This window comes from Urocitellus parryii, chromosome 5, assembly GCF_045843805.1.
Source record: "Urocitellus parryii isolate mUroPar1 chromosome 5, mUroPar1.hap1, whole genome shotgun sequence".
NCBI classification, from domain to species: domain Eukaryota; kingdom Metazoa; phylum Chordata; class Mammalia; order Rodentia; family Sciuridae; genus Urocitellus; species Urocitellus parryii.
Genome location: NC_135535.1, coordinates 155,714,408 through 155,732,309, shown reverse-complemented (window position 1 = coordinate 155,732,309; position 17,902 = coordinate 155,714,408). Strand labels below are relative to the sequence as shown.

Sequence of the window (17,902 nt, the reverse complement as noted above, 5' to 3'; positions counted from 1 at the left end):
TTTTTTTTGATTGTTTCTTTTGTTTTGATTTCATTGATTTCAGCTCTGATTTTAATTATTTCTTGCCTTCTAAACTGTATTTTCTGCTAATTTGTTCTTCTTTTTCTAAGGCTTTGAGGTGTAGTGTGAGGTCATTTATTTGTTGGCTTTTCCTTCTTTTAAGGAATGAATTCCATGAAATGATTTTTCTTCTTAGTACTGCTTTCATAGTGTCCCAGAGATTTTGATATATGTTGGGTCTGAGTTTTCATTTTCCTCTAAGAATTTTTTAATTTCCTCTTTGATGTCTTCTGTAACCCTTTGTTCATTCAGTCGCATATTGTTTATACTCCATGTGATGTAGGATTCCAAATACATTTTTAAGTGCAGTTTACTAATATTTTATTGAGAATTTTTGCATCGATGTTCATCAGGGATATTGGTCTGTAGTTTTTCCTACATGTATCTTTTTCTGGTTTGGTATCAGGGTTATAGTAGCTTCATAGAATTATTTGGGAATATTCTCTCCCTTTCAATTTTATGGAATAAATTGAGGAAGACTTGTGTTAGTTCTTCAGTAAATGTCTGATAAAACTCAGCTGAGAATCCATCTGGTCTTGGACTTTTCTTCATTGGTAGGTTTTTGATTGTTGTTTCAATTTCATTGGTCTGTTTATGTTTTCTATATCTTCCTGATTCAATTTGGGCAGGTCATAAGTATCTACATATTAGTCAATGTCTTCAAGATTTTACAGTTTATTGGAATATACATTTTTTAAATAGTTTCTAATGATCATCTTGATTTCGGAATTGTCTGTGGTAATATCTCCTTTGTCATGTCCAATTCTGTTGTTTGGGTCCTCTTTCTTTCTTTTGGTTCATTTGGATAACTAATCTTAGTTAAATAAAAAACAAACTAACTTTTTGTTGCATTGATCCTATGTGTTGTTTCATTATTCTCACTTTCATTAATTTTGGCTCTGATCTTTACTTTTTTCTGTCTTCTACTGGTTTTAGGGTTAATTCGTTCTTTTTCTAAGGCCTTGAGGTGGAGCATAAGCTATTTGTTTGGGATCTCTCTATATTTTTAATGTAATAAATTTTCTTCTTAGGCAGGGCATGGTGGTGCACATCTATAATCTCAGTGCCTTGGGAGGCTGAGGAAGGAGTATCACAGGTTCATGGCCAGCCTGAGCAACTTAGTGAGGCTCTGACTCAAAAATAAAAAAAAAATATAAAAAGGGCTGTGGATGTGGCCCTGTGATTAAGTGCCTCTAGATTCAATCCCTGGTACAAAAAAATTTAATTAGTACTGCTTTCATACTATTACAGAGATTTGATATGTTGTATCTTTGTTTTCATTTGTTTCTAAGAATTTCTTGATTTCTTCTCTCATTTATTCTTTAATTTATTCTTCATTTAAAAGTATATTGTTTAATCTTCATATATTTTTGTGGTTTCTGTTATTTTTGTTGCTGTTGATTTCTAGTTTCATTCCATTATGATCCAATATTATGCATTGGATTATATCAGCATATTTGTATTTACTTAGAGGAACATTGTGACCTAGAATATGGTCTATTTTGAAGAAGATTCAATAAGCTGCTGAGAAGAAGGTGAGTTTAACTGTTTTGGGGTGAAATAATATGTAGATGTCTATTAGGTCCATTTGATTTATGTTATTATTTGGATTGGATATATCTTTATTGATTTTATTCTTTGATGACCTGTCTATTCATGATAAGGGTGCGTTAAAATATTCAGTATTATTATATTGGGATTATCTGGGATTTAACATCAATGAGTATTTTTTTTAAATGTAATTGGGTGTGTTAACATTTGGGATACATGTATTAACTATATTTATTTCTTCTTGTTGTATTATTCCCTTTACTAAGATGTGATGGCCCTGTCTCTTCTGATTAATTTTTGCTTGAAGTCAGTTTTGTCATATATGAGAATTGTTACTCCTGCCTTGTTTTTGAAGTCTGTTGGCATGAAATGTTTTTTCCTTCCTTTTACCTTCAGCCTGCGAGTGTTCTTACCTATGAAATGAGTCTCTTGCAAACAGCATATGGTTGGATTTTTTAAAATCCATTCTCTTAATCTACATTTTTTAATTGGGGAGTTCTGACCATTTCTATTCAGTGTTATTATGGATATGTGCTTGTGGTTTGCTGCCACTTGTTGTATTTAATTTTGTTTTGGTTTTCATTTAGTTTGTCTTCTATTGATTGTCATTCATTTGAGAGTTTGGGATTTGTTTTTGGGATCCTCTATGTATAATTTATCTTTAGGTATTCTGTATAGTGCTGGTTTAGTATTCTTTTTGTTAATCCTTGTCATGGAAGGTTTGTAATTCCCCTTTGAATGTTAAAGAGCGCTTGCTGAGTACAGCAATCTTGGTTGGCAATTGTTTTCTTTTAGAGCTTGAAATATCTTATTCCATGCTCTTCTTGGTATTTATTAATTTATTAATTGGGTTATTTTTTGGTGCTAAGTTTTTAAAGTTCTTTATATATTCCACATATTAATCCTCTCTCAGAAGAGTAACTAGCAAAACTTTTCTCCCATTCTATGGGTTCTGTCTTCAAATTACTTTTAAAATTTGTTCTTTTTAAATATACATGACAATAGAGTATAAGGAGAATAAAAGAGACACAGAGACAAGATGCAGAGGCAGAAAAGATGGCAAAATGGCCGAGAGGCCAAACTGTCAAGCTTTATTTATATCAATAGGTTACTTTAGGTCATTAGTGTCATAACTACATTATTGTTTGGTGTTCCTTTATTTCCAGGAGCTGAATGTCTGAAATCAAGGTCCAGGCTGACAAGACTCTAGCAAAGAGCCTCTTCACGAAGGATATTACCATAAACTAGTTACTGCAACTGTATTAGTTATCTTACTAGCTTCTAGGAGAAACTGCCCAGAATTCCAAGCCTGGGAAACAGAATGCCAGTTACCCCCGGGGAATTTGCTCACCAGAGGAATGCTTCCTTGTATATTTCCATTGTCTGAATCTCTATAGTAGAGTATATTTTGACATATTATACATACATGGAATATAATTTATTCTAATTAGGATAACATTCTTGTAGTTGTACACGATGTGAAATTTCATTGGTTGTGTATTCATATATGAACATAGGAAAGTTATGTCCAATTCATTCTACTGTCTTTCCTATTCCTGTCCCCCCATCCTACCCTTCATTCCCCTTTGTCTAATACAATGAACTTCTCTTCCCCTCTTGCTGTGTATACACTAATCAGAACATTTGGCTTTTGGGTTTTTGATATTGGCTAATTTCACTTAGCATGATAGTCTCCAGGTCCATCCATTTATTGGCAAATTTTGTTCTTCCTTGTGGTTGAGCAGTATTCCATTGTGTATATATACTACGTTTTCTTTATCTATTCATCTGTTGAAGGACACCTAAGCTATTGTGAATTCAGCTGCTATAAACATTGATTTGACCACATCACTGTAGTATGCTGATTTTTAAGTCCTTTGTGTATATACTGAGGAGTGCAATAATAGGGTCAAATTGTGGGTCTGTTCCAAGTTTTCTGAGGAATCTCCATAATGCTTTCCAGAGTGGTGCACCAGGTTTTCAGTCCTACCAGCAATATACGAGTGAACTTTTCCCCCCACATGCTCTCCAACATTTATTGTTACCTGCATTCTTGATAATTGCCATTCTGACTGGAGTGAGATGGAATCTTAGTGTAATTTTAATTTACATTTCTCTAATTGCTAGAGATGTTGAACATTTTTTCATATATATGTTGATCAATTGTATTTCTTCTTCTATGAAGTGTCTGTTCGGTTCCTTTGCCCATTTATTGACTGGGTTATTTGTTTTTCTAGTATTAAGTTTTTTGAGTTCTTTATATATCCAGGAGATTAAAGCTCTATCTGAGGTGCAGGTGGCAAAGATTTTCTCCTGTTCTGTAGGCTTTCTTTTTGTGTTCTTGCTTGTTTCCTTTGCTGTGAAGAAGCTTTTTAGTTTGATACAATACCATTTATTGATTCTTGATTTCTTGTACTTTAGGAGTGTTATTGAGGAATTTGGTTCCTAAGCTAACATGATAGAGATTTGGGCCTACATTTTCTTCTAGTAGGCACAAGGTCTCTGGTCTAGTTCCTAGATCCTTGATTCACTTTGAGTTGGTTTTTGGGCAGGGTGAGAGATAGGGGTCTAATTTCATTTTATTACATATGGATTTCCAGTTTCCCCAGCACCATTTGTTGAAGAGGCTATCTTTTCTCCAATGTATGTTTATGGTGCCTTTGTCTAGTATGAGATAACTTTATTTATGTGGGTGTGTCTCTGTGTCTTCTATTCTGTTCCATTGGTCTACCAGTCTGTTTTTGTGTCAATGCTATGCCTTTTTTGTTACTGTAGCTCTGTAGTATATATTCTTTTAAATTATTCTTGAGGTATGAACTAAGCATGGAAGGGTGGGCCTTGGGAAGAGTACTACCTTATTATTTTGTTGCTTACTGAGTTGAAGTTTGTGGTTTAAGACTTCCCAACTTCCCTTCTTGGGAGATTGGTGTGGGCTGGTTGGGTTGTAGGCAGGGTGGTGAAGTGGCTGGCTGGGCCAGGTGGTATAGTGGCTTGTTGGGCAGGCCTAGCTGGTGTACACTGGGCAGGCTAGGCAGCAAAGCTTCAAGCCGGGTGGACCTAGGGGAGAAGTGGCTTGCTGGGTCAGGTGTGCCTGGCTGAAAGTTGTGGGCCAGGCAGGCTGGGCTATGATTGGGTAGTTATGTCTGGTGGCCTACGTGGCCTGGGCCTGGTGGATCAGGGCCAGGAGATGGGCCTTGTTTGCCACAAAAAGCTGTGGGCTGAGCTGGGCAGGACTGGCAGTGAAGTGGTGGCCTGGCAGGTTGGGTTATGGGCCTGTGGCAAAGCTGTGGGCCTAGTAGGCAGAGTGGTGAGCTAGATGGGAGGCCAGGGCATTGGGGGATGGAGGGTGGGGGGCTTGGGCAGATGCTGGACTGGTACTGGACCTGGTGGGCACTGGGGACCCAGGGATCCAATGGGGTGCTAGTCCAAGGAGGGCCCCAGGGACTGGGATGGTCCTGGGACCTAGCAGGTGCCAGTCTGGGTGGGTCCTGGGAACTCAGTGGGTGCCAGACTGGGCAGTTGCTGGGACTGCTTAGCTGGCAAATTGAGAGCCATGTGTCCCCATACCCACTCTTCCAACTTCCTAACCCACTGTAGCTAGCCTTGTTAGCTCCTGAGAGCCTCAGGACTCACAGGGTTGGGGAGAGACGAGTTCTCTCTGGCATATCCAATTTGTGTTTCCCCTGGGAAAATGCTTTTAGTTTCTGATTTCCCATGGGCTTATTAGGCGCAGTTAAGTCTTCATGCAACATAGCTGTGAACTCAGATCTGGGTTTCCAGTTCCTGTTTGTACTGCCAAACTGTAGTTCCACGGTGGCTCCTGGATCAGCTCTCTGCTGACAGAGATAAACTCAGGGCAACCTTCTTTTAGATCTGTTTAATGAGTTGAACAGTCTGTGGTTCAGCTAGGACAGACTGCCCCTCCAGTCTCAGGATTTTTCACTCTAAGCTTCAGGGAGAAGCAGTATTCCCATTGCTTGATTTCTGGTTAGCCAAACTAGGAGAAATGCTGCCTCACTCTAATCTGCCATCTTGTCCCTCCTCTTCACAGACTTGATTGTTTACTTTGCTGTGCAGAAACTTTTTATTTGATTCCATTCCATTTATTAACTCTTGGCATTATTTTCTGAGCTTTAGGGGACCTTTTGAGAGTTGTTGCCTCTGCCTATATGCTGGAGTATTGACCCTACATTTTCTTTTAGGAGTTGTATATTTCAACCAATCTTCATTTTACTATCTGTACTTCAGCTTCATCTGCATCGGAAAACTATTGCTTTTTTGGGCTGGGCATGTGGCTCAAGCGGTAGCGCGCTCGCCTGGCATGCGTGCGGCCCGGGTTCGATCCTCAGCACCACATACCAACAAGAATGTTGTGTCTGCCGAGAACTAGAAAATAAATATTGAAAAATCTCTCTCTCTCTCCTCTCTCTTAAAAAAAAAAAACTATTGCTTTTATCTTTAGTACTTCAAATGTGTATGTGGGTAGTTTTGGGTGGGGTGTGTTTAATAGGAATCTAACTCAAAGTTATAGTGCATATTTTGTATGACATCTCCTTGTCAATTATTTGTTATTTTAAGTTAAAGCAATCTACTTAAATGAATGAATTATTGTAGTTTTTGAGCTCTTTAGTATCAATAAATGAAATCTATAAGTCCTGATAAACAGTTCAAGCTAAAATCTCCCCATTATGCAAACTCCAACCTTTAGTTAAAATACTCTCAATGATGATGTATTATTGGATTTTCTTCCTTTTTTTCTTTGACCATGGTAAATTATCTGAAAGTATTTTTTTTTTTTGTGTGTGTGTGTTTGTGTATGTTTCTTATTTTGAACTCTTACAAGCGTATTTCCTCTAAAGTTCCCATTTGGAGTTATGCAAAGCTCAAAGAGAAATGTGAAGAAGAAATATTTAAGAAGTAGAGCTAATATTTCTTAGTCTCTAAGAAATAAGTACAAGGGATAAAAAATGCTTTAGAATTAAATGGATTAGTTGGTAAAGTATCTCATATTAATTAAAAGATAAAATTACTTAAATTCTTTAAAATCTTAGATCTGGAATTATTTTTATTTAAACATAGAAGAGAACAAGAAATGGGCAAGGCACAGAAATGATTATACAACATGATAAATATTTAATATAAAGGTTAATAAATTATTTTGAAAAGAACTTGTTTGTTATGTTACAAGAGAGGGAAAATGATCAGGTTTTCCCTATGTTGAAACTGATAGGTAGACTCTAGGTAGACTTTTTCAGACTGTGAAAAGTCTACCCATTCTTTGTTGTCCAATTGAGATTCCCTGATGTCTTCTATATCTGTCCTCTGTCCCTCAATCAGGCTCACTGGGTTTTTTGAATTTTCACCGCATGTTACTTTTATCTCTGTTTTGCACTGTCTTTACTACTTTACTACTTGTGTTAGATTTAATGGTAGAGTAGAAAAAGCATAGACATTGTAGTAAAACCCTTGTTCAATTGAACTTTCTGAGTCCCGGTTTACTCACTTGTAGATGGGAATAGAAATAGAATTCTGGTCATTCTTGTGAGGAGTAATTTGGAAAGCACAAACTACCTGGGGCTAAATAGGCATTCAATAAATGTCGGTGTCCTTCCCATTTCTAAGTTTCATGTCTAGTTTCCCCTCTAATCTGTAAATTCCTTTAGGGTAGGAAATCTTATATTCATTGTGCCTTGAGCAGAGTAGGTTATAAATGATTATTTATTGATTATATTTTGCTATTCTGCTATGGAGGCTTAGTTCTGTAGTGTTATTTTCTATTTCTTTTTCCTCTATCATCTTGGATTGATATGAACATGTTGCTTTCATGAAATTGAGAATTTAATTTCATAGGATGCCATTTTAATATGACTTATTCCATAGATATATACAGTAAGGGTCAATTTATTTCCCTGGAAATTTAAATGTATTCTATAAAATCTCATTAGCCTGTCTTACAGTATCATAGTCACAGTGGAATTTGGGTGTGTTTAAGATGGTGAAGTCTTTATCTGTGGAAGTCTATCTAATAACACAGAACATGGGAAATAAATGACATAAGGAAAGAGCAAATCCCAAACATCTTTCAAATTATATTACTTGACATTTTCAATCACTAACCCTACAAAGTGTGTTCTAATTTCCTAAAATAAACCAGGAATTCAAATTCTTGTGAGCTCCCTTTGCTTAATTAATTATTAGTAGCAGACAGTATTCTGTGATCTATGTAATTTGTCACCTTTGTATTTATCTAGTATCTGATTTAAAAATGAACAAGATCATTCTGATTCAGCAGAACTGACTTCATAACTCATCTGTGTTATAGAATAAATAAGTTTTGCTGAACATGTCACATATGCTTTGATCATCAAAGTATTAGTTTTCCTTCTCAAAGTATAGTCTCTGAGAGATATTCTTTTCTGAAGTTTGCTGGATGACCTATTCTACATAGATTTTCTACAGAGGCAAGTCAGACCTCATTCCATTACAGCAAAATAGCATTCAAGCAGCTACCTTTTTATGATTTTTTTCCCTTAACTAGAATGTTAAAGCTCTTTTAATGCTTCCTCGTTATGAGTTGGAATTATTCATTCATTATGATGTTTTTCTTTAAAATAGCAGCAATGTATCCTAAAACATGGAAGGTTTTTTTTAAAATAGAAGCATGCTGTTTTCGTTAGAGTGAGGATTAACAGGCTTATCATTTATGCAATAACATTGTTTGTACTTAGAATGCAGTTATTAACTCTTTATAATTGTCCCTAATTATTTCACTAAAAGATAATTATATAGCATTTGTTATCTGTACCTTATAGATATAGATAGGAGAAACTGAGGCTCATTATTGACTCTCTGTGTTAGCTATCTGGGAAACTGAGAAAAATGTGCTGTTATCCTAACGATGTGCTTTCTTTTTTCATTTTCAGTTTCAAAGAACACTTGAGTGCCTTAAAAATGTTTCCAACAAATCTGACCTTCAGAAAACCTACCAGAAACTTGGGAAGGAGCTGGAAGATCTGGATTATTTGGCTTTCAAACGTCAGCAGGTAGGAGTCAATACCTTCCTTTGTAGAAGTGCTGGACACTTTAGGATTCCTGTTGTCTTTCTTGTCAGAGGGGCAAGCAAGTCTGGGGAGACATACTTTCTAATGGTTGTGGTAGAAATAGCGTGTGCTGATCTGATCTGCTGTGTTCATACAACTTCATGCAGTGTTCACTGTGCTCCTTATTTTTAGATGTATACGATAGTGATTTCCACATGTGTTCTTGTACCTCTTTAAAAAAAAATTCCTGCTGGTTTGTGAAAGTCTAGCTACTCTTTGACTAATGATGCCTCAGTTGGCTTGGTCAGGTGGCTTTTATAATTGCCATGGCATACCCGAAAATGAAAATCACTCAAAGACCAGGAAAAGGCTGTGCGTATACATAAAGAATTAAGTAAAAATGTCATAAATCTGCCAAAACATGAGTTGACTTTTAGTTTTATTTTTTAATCTCTGAAGATGAGTTAACATTTACAAATATGGAAGGTTAAAGGAAAATATACTTAACGAAATTAATGAACGCATTATTTTTTGCCTCCTGTATAGATCTTAAGACAAATCCAAAACAAAAATAAACTACAAGGTTTCTTTGAGAGTTGATGTTTTATAAAATTAATATTCACAATGATTACTTTTTGTGGGTTTTGGAGGTATTGTCACAGTAGATAACCATTCTTCCCATCTAGATCTTCTTGAGTTTCTTTACAGCCACTAGGTGTCAGGATTGTCAAGGTTTTTCTTTGGTCAAATGTTTATTCTAATCAGGACAGTGAGAAGTTTAAATTAGGTTGCATGAAATTTGGGCTCAGTGATAGATGGCATCTAGAAAAATGACTAAATAACTGACTTGCATGGTCAGCCACTGAATCTTTCACTTAAGAATATTTCCTATTAGTGTGGCAAAGGATGTGACATTCTTGCTGTTGTCTAATTCACAAGTGTTAGAGTGTTTCAATTGGGGTTTTCAAAGCAGGACTTCCTATATTTTGTTAAACTTTATTAATTAAACATGATATGGTTTAGAAATATTAGCCTGAGAAAAGAATTGTGTGTTAGGTTTTTGCTCTATCTCAAAGGTTATGTGGGCATTTAACCTTTTTTTCATCATTTCCTAGGTGTTTTATATATATATATTTACAGAATGTTCCAGGGTAAATGAATAATCTCTACACATACTTTAATTTATATGAAAATGATAAAATATTAATTCATTATATATTTTTTTAAAGAAATCAATGCCGGTCCATGTATTACCATGCATAGCAGAAGTAGTCACAGTTACTGAGAGCTACTACAGTGAGTTCCCAGATGCTGCTGCTTAAAATTCACTCTGTGAGTCACTACTCTGGCCTATGCAATTTTTAATACAGTTTTGTTTCCAAGATCATATTTTACCACCAAGGGGTATTTAAGTTGGCAGGCAGTAGTTACTGTCCTCTTCTTTATCCTTTCTCTTTAACACATTTTCAGTGATTAGATTCTTACATTAGCTAATTGTGAATTTGGAAAAAGGTGAATATTTCAAGGGCAGAAGAGTAGAACTCTTGCTGAATGGCATTGAGGGTGCATAAGTAAACTGCATGTGCATGAGGAAATAGGGACATGTGTAGTGTTTATACATGTATATATAAATTTTATATGCTTTTTAATTAAATGACAACTATATGTCACATAATAGGACTAAAACATTAATTCACTAAATATTTACAATGATATAGTGAGATTAGTTTTATTAGAACCATTTTACAGATGAGCAAAGTATTGATAGAGTTAAGTAACTCTTATTGTTGTTGGGCTAATAAGGCATGAAGCCAATTCAAACCTGGAGTGTCATCTATCCTAGATGTGCAGTGTTCAAAGAGTCAGAACATCAACTGTTCTTTGACTTATTGGAATTTGTCTTTTCTCTCCCGACCAATTCTTTTAAAACTTCAAAAACCTATTAAACACATAATAGAAATTGTTTTTCTCCTACCAGAAAAGATACAGGTCTCTGTAAAATTGCTGATTCAACAAGAAAGTTTCTTTGTTATATGGCAGATTCTTTGTACTATGAATTAGTCATGGGTCATTTCTCAGTCAGATCATATTTATCATTCTTTGTTGTGGCAGAATGTAAGCTGCATAAGGACAGAGACTTGTTAGTTTCATGATCTTCAGTGCTGTATCCTCTCTAGGCTCACATGTCTGACTCATGGCAAATAATAAATATTATTGGTGGTTGTATTCCTATGAATGAAGAAGCAGCCAAAACTTTATCCTCAGATTATAGGCAACTACAATCAATGTGTTTGTTTCACTTTTAAAATTTAGAAGGGCATTAGCTCTGAGCTTTCTATATGCCAAAGGCTAACAGAGTGCTCTCTGCATTGTTTTATTTTAGGTTTTCTTCTAACATATTTAATTTCTCTATTTACTTCTTCCAAGAAACAGAAAATGCCAATGTTACCTTAGCTCTGAATTATATATATTTCATATATAATTTGTATATAATTATGTATACACATTTTTATGTAATTATATATTTGTGTACATATATACATATATATATGTATATATATATATAAAATATATATATATATATATTTTTTTTTTTCAGTGCTGGGGATTGAACCCAGGGCTCATGTATGTGAGGCAAACGCTCTACTTCTGAGCTATATAACTCAACTTCTTTTTGAATCATTTCTTTCCCAGCACCAGATAGACCCCTGGAGTACTTTGCTTCATTAAACCTTTTTTTTTTTTTTTAAAGTTACTGTTTTTCTTGTCTAGGCATGAACTTAAGCTAGTCCTTGAGTCAGGGCACAAGCATCTCTATACTTTCCTCCTTTAAAAAAGACTAATGTTCAAAATAGCTTTGGTTGGAAAAAGTGAGAGAGGAGGCTGTGATAGATGAGGGAGTGGGTGTCCAGAGACTAGTTAGCCTGAAAGAAATGAATGATAAAGCAGAATTAACAAGAAAATCTGGAAGTTCTTTCAATTCTCACTATTTGGAGATACAATCTTGGAGTTTATCTGCTTTGACTATTTGGTTTTTATCCTCCTGCTTGGTGCTACAAAGGAATAAAAATAGTAATCTCCAGCTTTTATAGAGATTCCAGACCTACGTATTAATTTGAGAAGTTATAAATCAAAATGTTTTCTTGGGGGCTTTCATTCTGTAGAGTAAAATAAAATAAGATTTGATAATCTAGACTCTAATTTAATTCTTCCTCTCTTCTTCTACCCTTAATACTTATAATAATATTATAAAACACATCCCATTTCCAGAGGCTTCTGAAGTTCTTTGATATAAATTAAAGTTGATACATTGAATTGAACATGATATAGACTGAAGCAAATTTAAAACATTGTTTGAAAATTAAAATACTATGCTTCAGGTACACACCCATTTTCAAACATATCACATATTGCCAATTCTTCTCTCCCTGATCATGGACTATTGTTCTTGCCTTCTGACCTTTGTATAACATTTATATAACTTGGTATTAAGAGTACACAGTCTCTTTCTATTTGTTTATTTAACTACTAATTTTCCTTCAAAGTTAAACTGAAGTCTTGTCTCCTTCCTGATCCCACACTCTGTGACCTCTAGCCAATATGTAAACTCTTCATTCTTTTTTTGTCCACTTTTAGCTTTTATCTGTGTCTTACAGTTTTTAACAGTTTAGCATCTGATTGATGATATACTCACTGATAATACATGTAGTGCAAAAGTTAGAATGTGGGCTTCGTGGTTAGCCAAAACTAGTTGTACTGTTTGTACTCCCTTGGGCACCAAGTTTCTACATATAAAACACAAAGAAGATAACTCCTAATTTACAGCATGTTCTGAAAAAAATTATATACAAAGTATAAAGTAAGTCCTTTAAAGTGTACAAAGGACTTGGCAAAGCACCTAATGTGGTAGTTATCATAATGTTGTTTTGAGTTACTCTCAAAAGCCTTTCTCCTAAATAGTGTATAATTTCTATAAGGATATTTTCTCTCTTTTATATAATTTTGTACTACACATAAGGTTCAGTGCTGTTCTGCACATATAGGACTAAGTGTTTTTGAATATCTGTAGTCTAGTAGTTGGTGATCTGTTCTAGAAAAAATGATATGTCTCAAGGAGGAAGTTGCAACATTTGGTTCTAGTAAGTGTCTACAAAGACCTCTCTTGATAGACAGTGAAATGAAAGGCCCACGTTCTTGTGCCATGGCAATCCGTGGGGAAATTAGGGTCTTAGACCCAATATTTTGGCCAAAGTCCAACTTGTAATAATTACATCCTATGTATCTAGACTTCCTTTGTTCTTCCAGATGGTATTGTTCAGTACAATTTGATCCTTACTTTAGTGATGATGTTTAGGAATGAAGGACTGGTTTTTTTTTTCTTTTACTAGACTGGATAGGAGTTGCCCCTTGGATAATTCCAAGACCAGAAGTGTTTATAATACCTTGTAGAATAGGAATTGAATTTAAAATAAAGCCTTATCAATGAAGAAAAGTAGAAATAAATTATATGCAATTTATTTAGTGAAAATGAATGCAGGTCTATATCCTTCAATTGAAAAATTTTACTTCTTTCTTTTTGTATTTTTAACAATAGGCATCTTAGCAGGTGTGAAAGAAGAGACAAGAGTTGGTGATGATAGGGAGAAAAGGGTATCTTTTTACACTGTTGGTGGTAATGTAAATTGGTATAGTCAATATGGAAAACAGTATGAAAGTTCCTCAAAAAATTAATAATAGAATTACCATATGATCTAGCAATCCCACTTCTGGGCGTATATCCAAAGGAAATGAAATCAGTGTCTTGAAGAGATAACTGTAGTCCAATGTTAATTGTAGCACTATTCACAATAGCTAAGATATGGAAACAAATTAAGTTTTTTGATGAATAGATAAAAAATTATATAATATATATATATATATATATATATATATATGAGAATATATTTAGTAAGCCTCAGAAAAGAAGGGAATACATCCATTTGTGATAATATGGATGAATCTAGAGAACATTGTATTAAGTGAAATAAGCCAGACAGCCAGAGTGTGGTGGCACATACCTGCAATCCCAGTGGCTGAGGAGGCTGAGACAGGAGAATTATGAGTTCAAAGCCAGCTTCAGCAACAGTGAGGCACTAAGCAACTCAGTGAGACTCTGTCTCAAAATAAAATACGAAATAGGGGTGGGGATGTAGCTTAGTGGCTGAGTGTCCCTGAGTTCAATCTCTGGTAACTCCCTCCCTCTGCCAAAAAAGATATAAGTCAGAGAAAGACAAAAATTTCATAATCACACTTATGTTCAGAATCCCCCCCCCCCAAAAAAAAGTCAAACTCACAGAAGCAGAGAATAAAAGGGGTTGGGGGTTAGGAAAGTAAGGAGATGTTTGTCAAAGGATACAGATTTTCAATTATAAGATGATTTAAGTTCTGGGGAACCTAATGTTCAGCATGGATGGTGATATGATATGTATATTGTATAAATGTATATATAATTTCAAGTAATTTATATTTCTTGAATATATTCAACGTTTGTCAATTAAATATTTAAAATTAAAAAAACAAATAAAAAACTCCAGGTGGATAATGCCTGACCACATAGAAAACAATCCTAAGCTTATCCTGGAACTCAAGAACCCTGAGGATATGACAACTATGTAGAAATCCTGTGAAAACAGTGCTTAGCAAAACAAAACTGCATAGCACTAGGCCTGATGTTGATGTATTATAGCATATAGAGAAGAAGAAATTGATAAATTTCAGTAGTAATCTTCTACCAAGTAAAGTCTTATAGCAAGAAAAATGTCATGCATCAGGTAAGATAAGGGGATATGCAAGAATATTGCCCCAGGAGTTGCTCATCTGCAAGGACAATGTAAGGTAGAACTAACTTTCCATTGGCATTAACATTAAAATGTAGATTGTAAATGTATTTTACTTAAGACCTTTCAAAATAAGAAACATATAAATTTGGAGATAATTAGGTATGATCTAAAGAGAAGTGTAATTGGAAGCTGGAGTGAATGAGCACTAAGGGGAGATGCTAAGCTTCTAGAACAATGGCTCTGTAGCTGTATATTCACATCAGTGGCCTGTGGTAGATGAAATATGTTAATTGCTCAATTGGGAGAAGATCCTTCCCTTCCTTGCTCTGTAATTAATCCAACTCTCTTGAAAGAGTTTTGATTCAATTATTCCTTTTAAGAGTAAGTGAACCAAAGACTGCTAAAGTATTCACGTCTTAGATGGTATTATGTTTCTTATTTACTCAAGTAAAATGATTGTGCTGTTTTAAAATCTGTTTCTGAATATTTCAAAGCATTTCAGACATCATTTAAAAATTCATTGCACAGGTATTAAAACTGTTGAATTATAAAGTAGTGTGCTACACCAAAGCTCAAATAAACCCAGGCATGTTTTATGCTATTCACCACATATTCAATTCTATTTTTATTTGCTCATACAGAGTTGTTTGTCCAAAAGAGGGGAAAGGATTGTTGCATTTATTTTTCAGTTTTGTAATATGGAGAGAGAGAGAAGGTTTGATATATCAGTTAAGGTTATTCTGAGTTAGTAGCAGATCCCAAATTAATATTTACATTTCCTTTTATTGCAATAGCCATCAGACCATTTTCACTACTTCATAAACTGCAGATCCTTATAGATGATTGCTTTTTCTATAGTTAAAGTCTGAAGAAAGAAATCTTATGGATTTTTATGTAACAGCTTTACCCTTTATTTAAAAATGAATGATCAAAATGATGCATTATTAAACATTTGTTCTACTTACAATATTTGATTTCCACTTTGAATAGTTCACAGTCATGACAAGTAGATGTCTTGTATTAAATTAGTAAAGTAAAAACATTATAGAGACATATTTTAGTCCTCAGGTTTGCTATCATGTTCCATCTGTTGTCTCTGGACTTCAGTTTCTTGGTGGCACTTGGGTAGAAAGCTGTTGAATCAAGCATATACTAGTTGATTTTCTTGTACCAGAAAAGAGTGATTAATTTTTACAAGGTTGTTTACTGTATAATAGTTGCCTTGTGGGCAGCTTATAGTGGGGATTGTTTATTGAAATAGTTAATGCTTTGTTATAGGTTGTTTTAAAATTTACAATGCTGATAGAAATTTCAGAGGTGATAAAAAGCTGGAACATTTGCATCAATATTGTGCTTATTTGTTCACGTTTTATATTGACATACCTAAGTCCCTGATTGTTGATAGAGATTGGTATTGAAAAGAAATACTATAGTCACAAAAGAGTTAATTCTGAAAGTGATATTCTCTAATATGTTTTATAGTGTTTCAAGGGCAGAGTCCTAGTGATCTAAGGACCTCTTACCAGGCCTCATGTCTTAAAGGTTCCATTACCTCTCACATCACACTTGGGAACAGGCCTCCAATACATGAATCCTTGAGGGTAAAACCAAATTCAAGTTGTAGTACAATTTTTATGATAACATCTTTTAAAAAATATCTTTATATTTATTTATTTATTTTATGTGGTGCTGAGGATCAAATTCAGGGCCTCATGTGTGCAAGGCAAATGCTCTATCACTGAGCTATAATCCCAGCCCTTATAACATCTTTTATCACAAATTTTATTGTTCATTTTTCATCCTTATTGAAGTATAATTGACAAATAAAATTATTTTATTCTATGTGTTTAATGTGATATTTTGATATATTTGTGTATATATATATGTGTGTGTGTTTACAGGTATTGAAATGATTACCAAAATGAAGCTAATTACAATATTCATTAACCCGCACAGCTATTATTTTTGTGATACCAATACGTAAGATCTGTACTCTTAGCCTATTTCAAGTATATAATACTTTATATTAATGATAGTCTATACACTAGATATATACACTATATCACTAGAACTTGTTTATTTTATAAATGAAAGTTTGTATCCTTGAGCAGCATTTTCAGTTTCCCTCACCTCTTAGACTCTGGCAAATACTGCTCTACTCTCTGTTTCATAAGTTTTATATTTTTAGATTCCACATATAAGTGAAGTCATGCAATATTTTTCATTCTATGTCTGGCTTATCTAACTTAGTATAATGTCTTCTAAGTTCATTCATATTATTACAAGTGGCAAGATTTCATTCTTTCAAATGATATTCTATTATATATACAATGTACCATATTTTCTTTTTTTATAGTTTTATAACTTTATTTATCAATCAGCTGTTATCTTTATTTATTTAGCAGTAAGTTCAAAAACATGGAAAGCTTCACAAATTTTCATGTCATCCTTGTGCAGGGACCATGCTAATCTTCTTTGTATGGTTCAAATTTTAGCATATGTGCTGCTGAAATGAGTACCAATATACCATATTTTTAAAATCCTTTTGTCTCTCAGTAGACTCTAAACTGTTTCCATGTCTTGGCTATTGTGAATAGTGTTATGGTGAACAAAGGAGTGTAGATATCTCTTCAAAATACTGATTCATTTCCTTTAGATATAAACCTAGAAGGGAATTGCTAGATAAATGGTAGTTTATCTAAAATTTTGTTTTCAATGCTGGGGATTGAACCCAGGGCTTCATGTATGCTAGGCAAGTGTTCTATAACTGAGCTATGCCCAAACCCTTATTTTATTTTTTTAAAGAACTTGCATACTGTTTTTCATAATGACTATATCAACTTACATTCCCACCACCATGTGTAAGGATCTCCTTTTCTGCTCACCCTTGCCAACCTTTGTTATCTTTTGAACTTTTGGTAGTAGCCATCCCTACAGATGTATGGTAATGTCTTGGGTGTTTTTTTTCCATTTCCCTCATAATTGATAATGTACCTTTTCAGAATACTTCTTAGCTAAGTGTATGCCTTCCTTGGAAAAACATCTGTTTAGATTCTTTGCCCATTTTTGACTGGTTTATTTGGTTATTTTGATATTTGACATGAATTCCTCATATATTTCGAATATCAACTCATCAGATAATATGGTATAAAAATATTTTCTCCCATTCTATGGGTTGCCTTTTTATTTAGTTGTTTGCTATACAGAAACTTTTTGGTTTGGTATAGTCTCAATTTATTTTTACTTTTGTTGCCTATTTTCATATCAAAAAAATATTTGCCAGTAGCAATGTCATAGAGATTTTCCCCTTGGTTTTCGTATAGAAGTTTTATGGTTTCAGATCTCATATTTAAACCTTGAATGCATTTAGGTGACTTTTCTGTATAATGCAAGATAAGAGTAGAATTTATTTTAAGTTCTTTTCTTGCTTCT

General features: G+C 34.2%; 1 protein-coding gene and 1 non-coding gene across 2 annotated transcripts in view; one reads left to right on the top strand and one right to left on the bottom strand.

Annotated features, from left to right (window-relative positions):
• Positions 1 to 17,902, top strand: part of Ctnna3 (catenin alpha 3) — a 1,674,700-nt gene that overhangs the window by 151,285 nt on the left and 1,505,513 nt on the right. Inside the window, exon 5 of the mRNA XM_026394645.2 lies at positions 8,535 to 8,654. Coding sequence (XP_026250430.2) covers positions 8,535 to 8,654 — 120 coding nt within the window. The remainder of the gene's footprint in view (positions 1 to 8,534; positions 8,655 to 17,902) is intronic.
• On the bottom strand, positions 16,883 to 16,989 carry LOC113187037 (U6 spliceosomal RNA). The gene has a single exon (XR_003301374.1). It is a non-coding gene; the product is annotated as a U6 spliceosomal RNA (small nuclear RNA).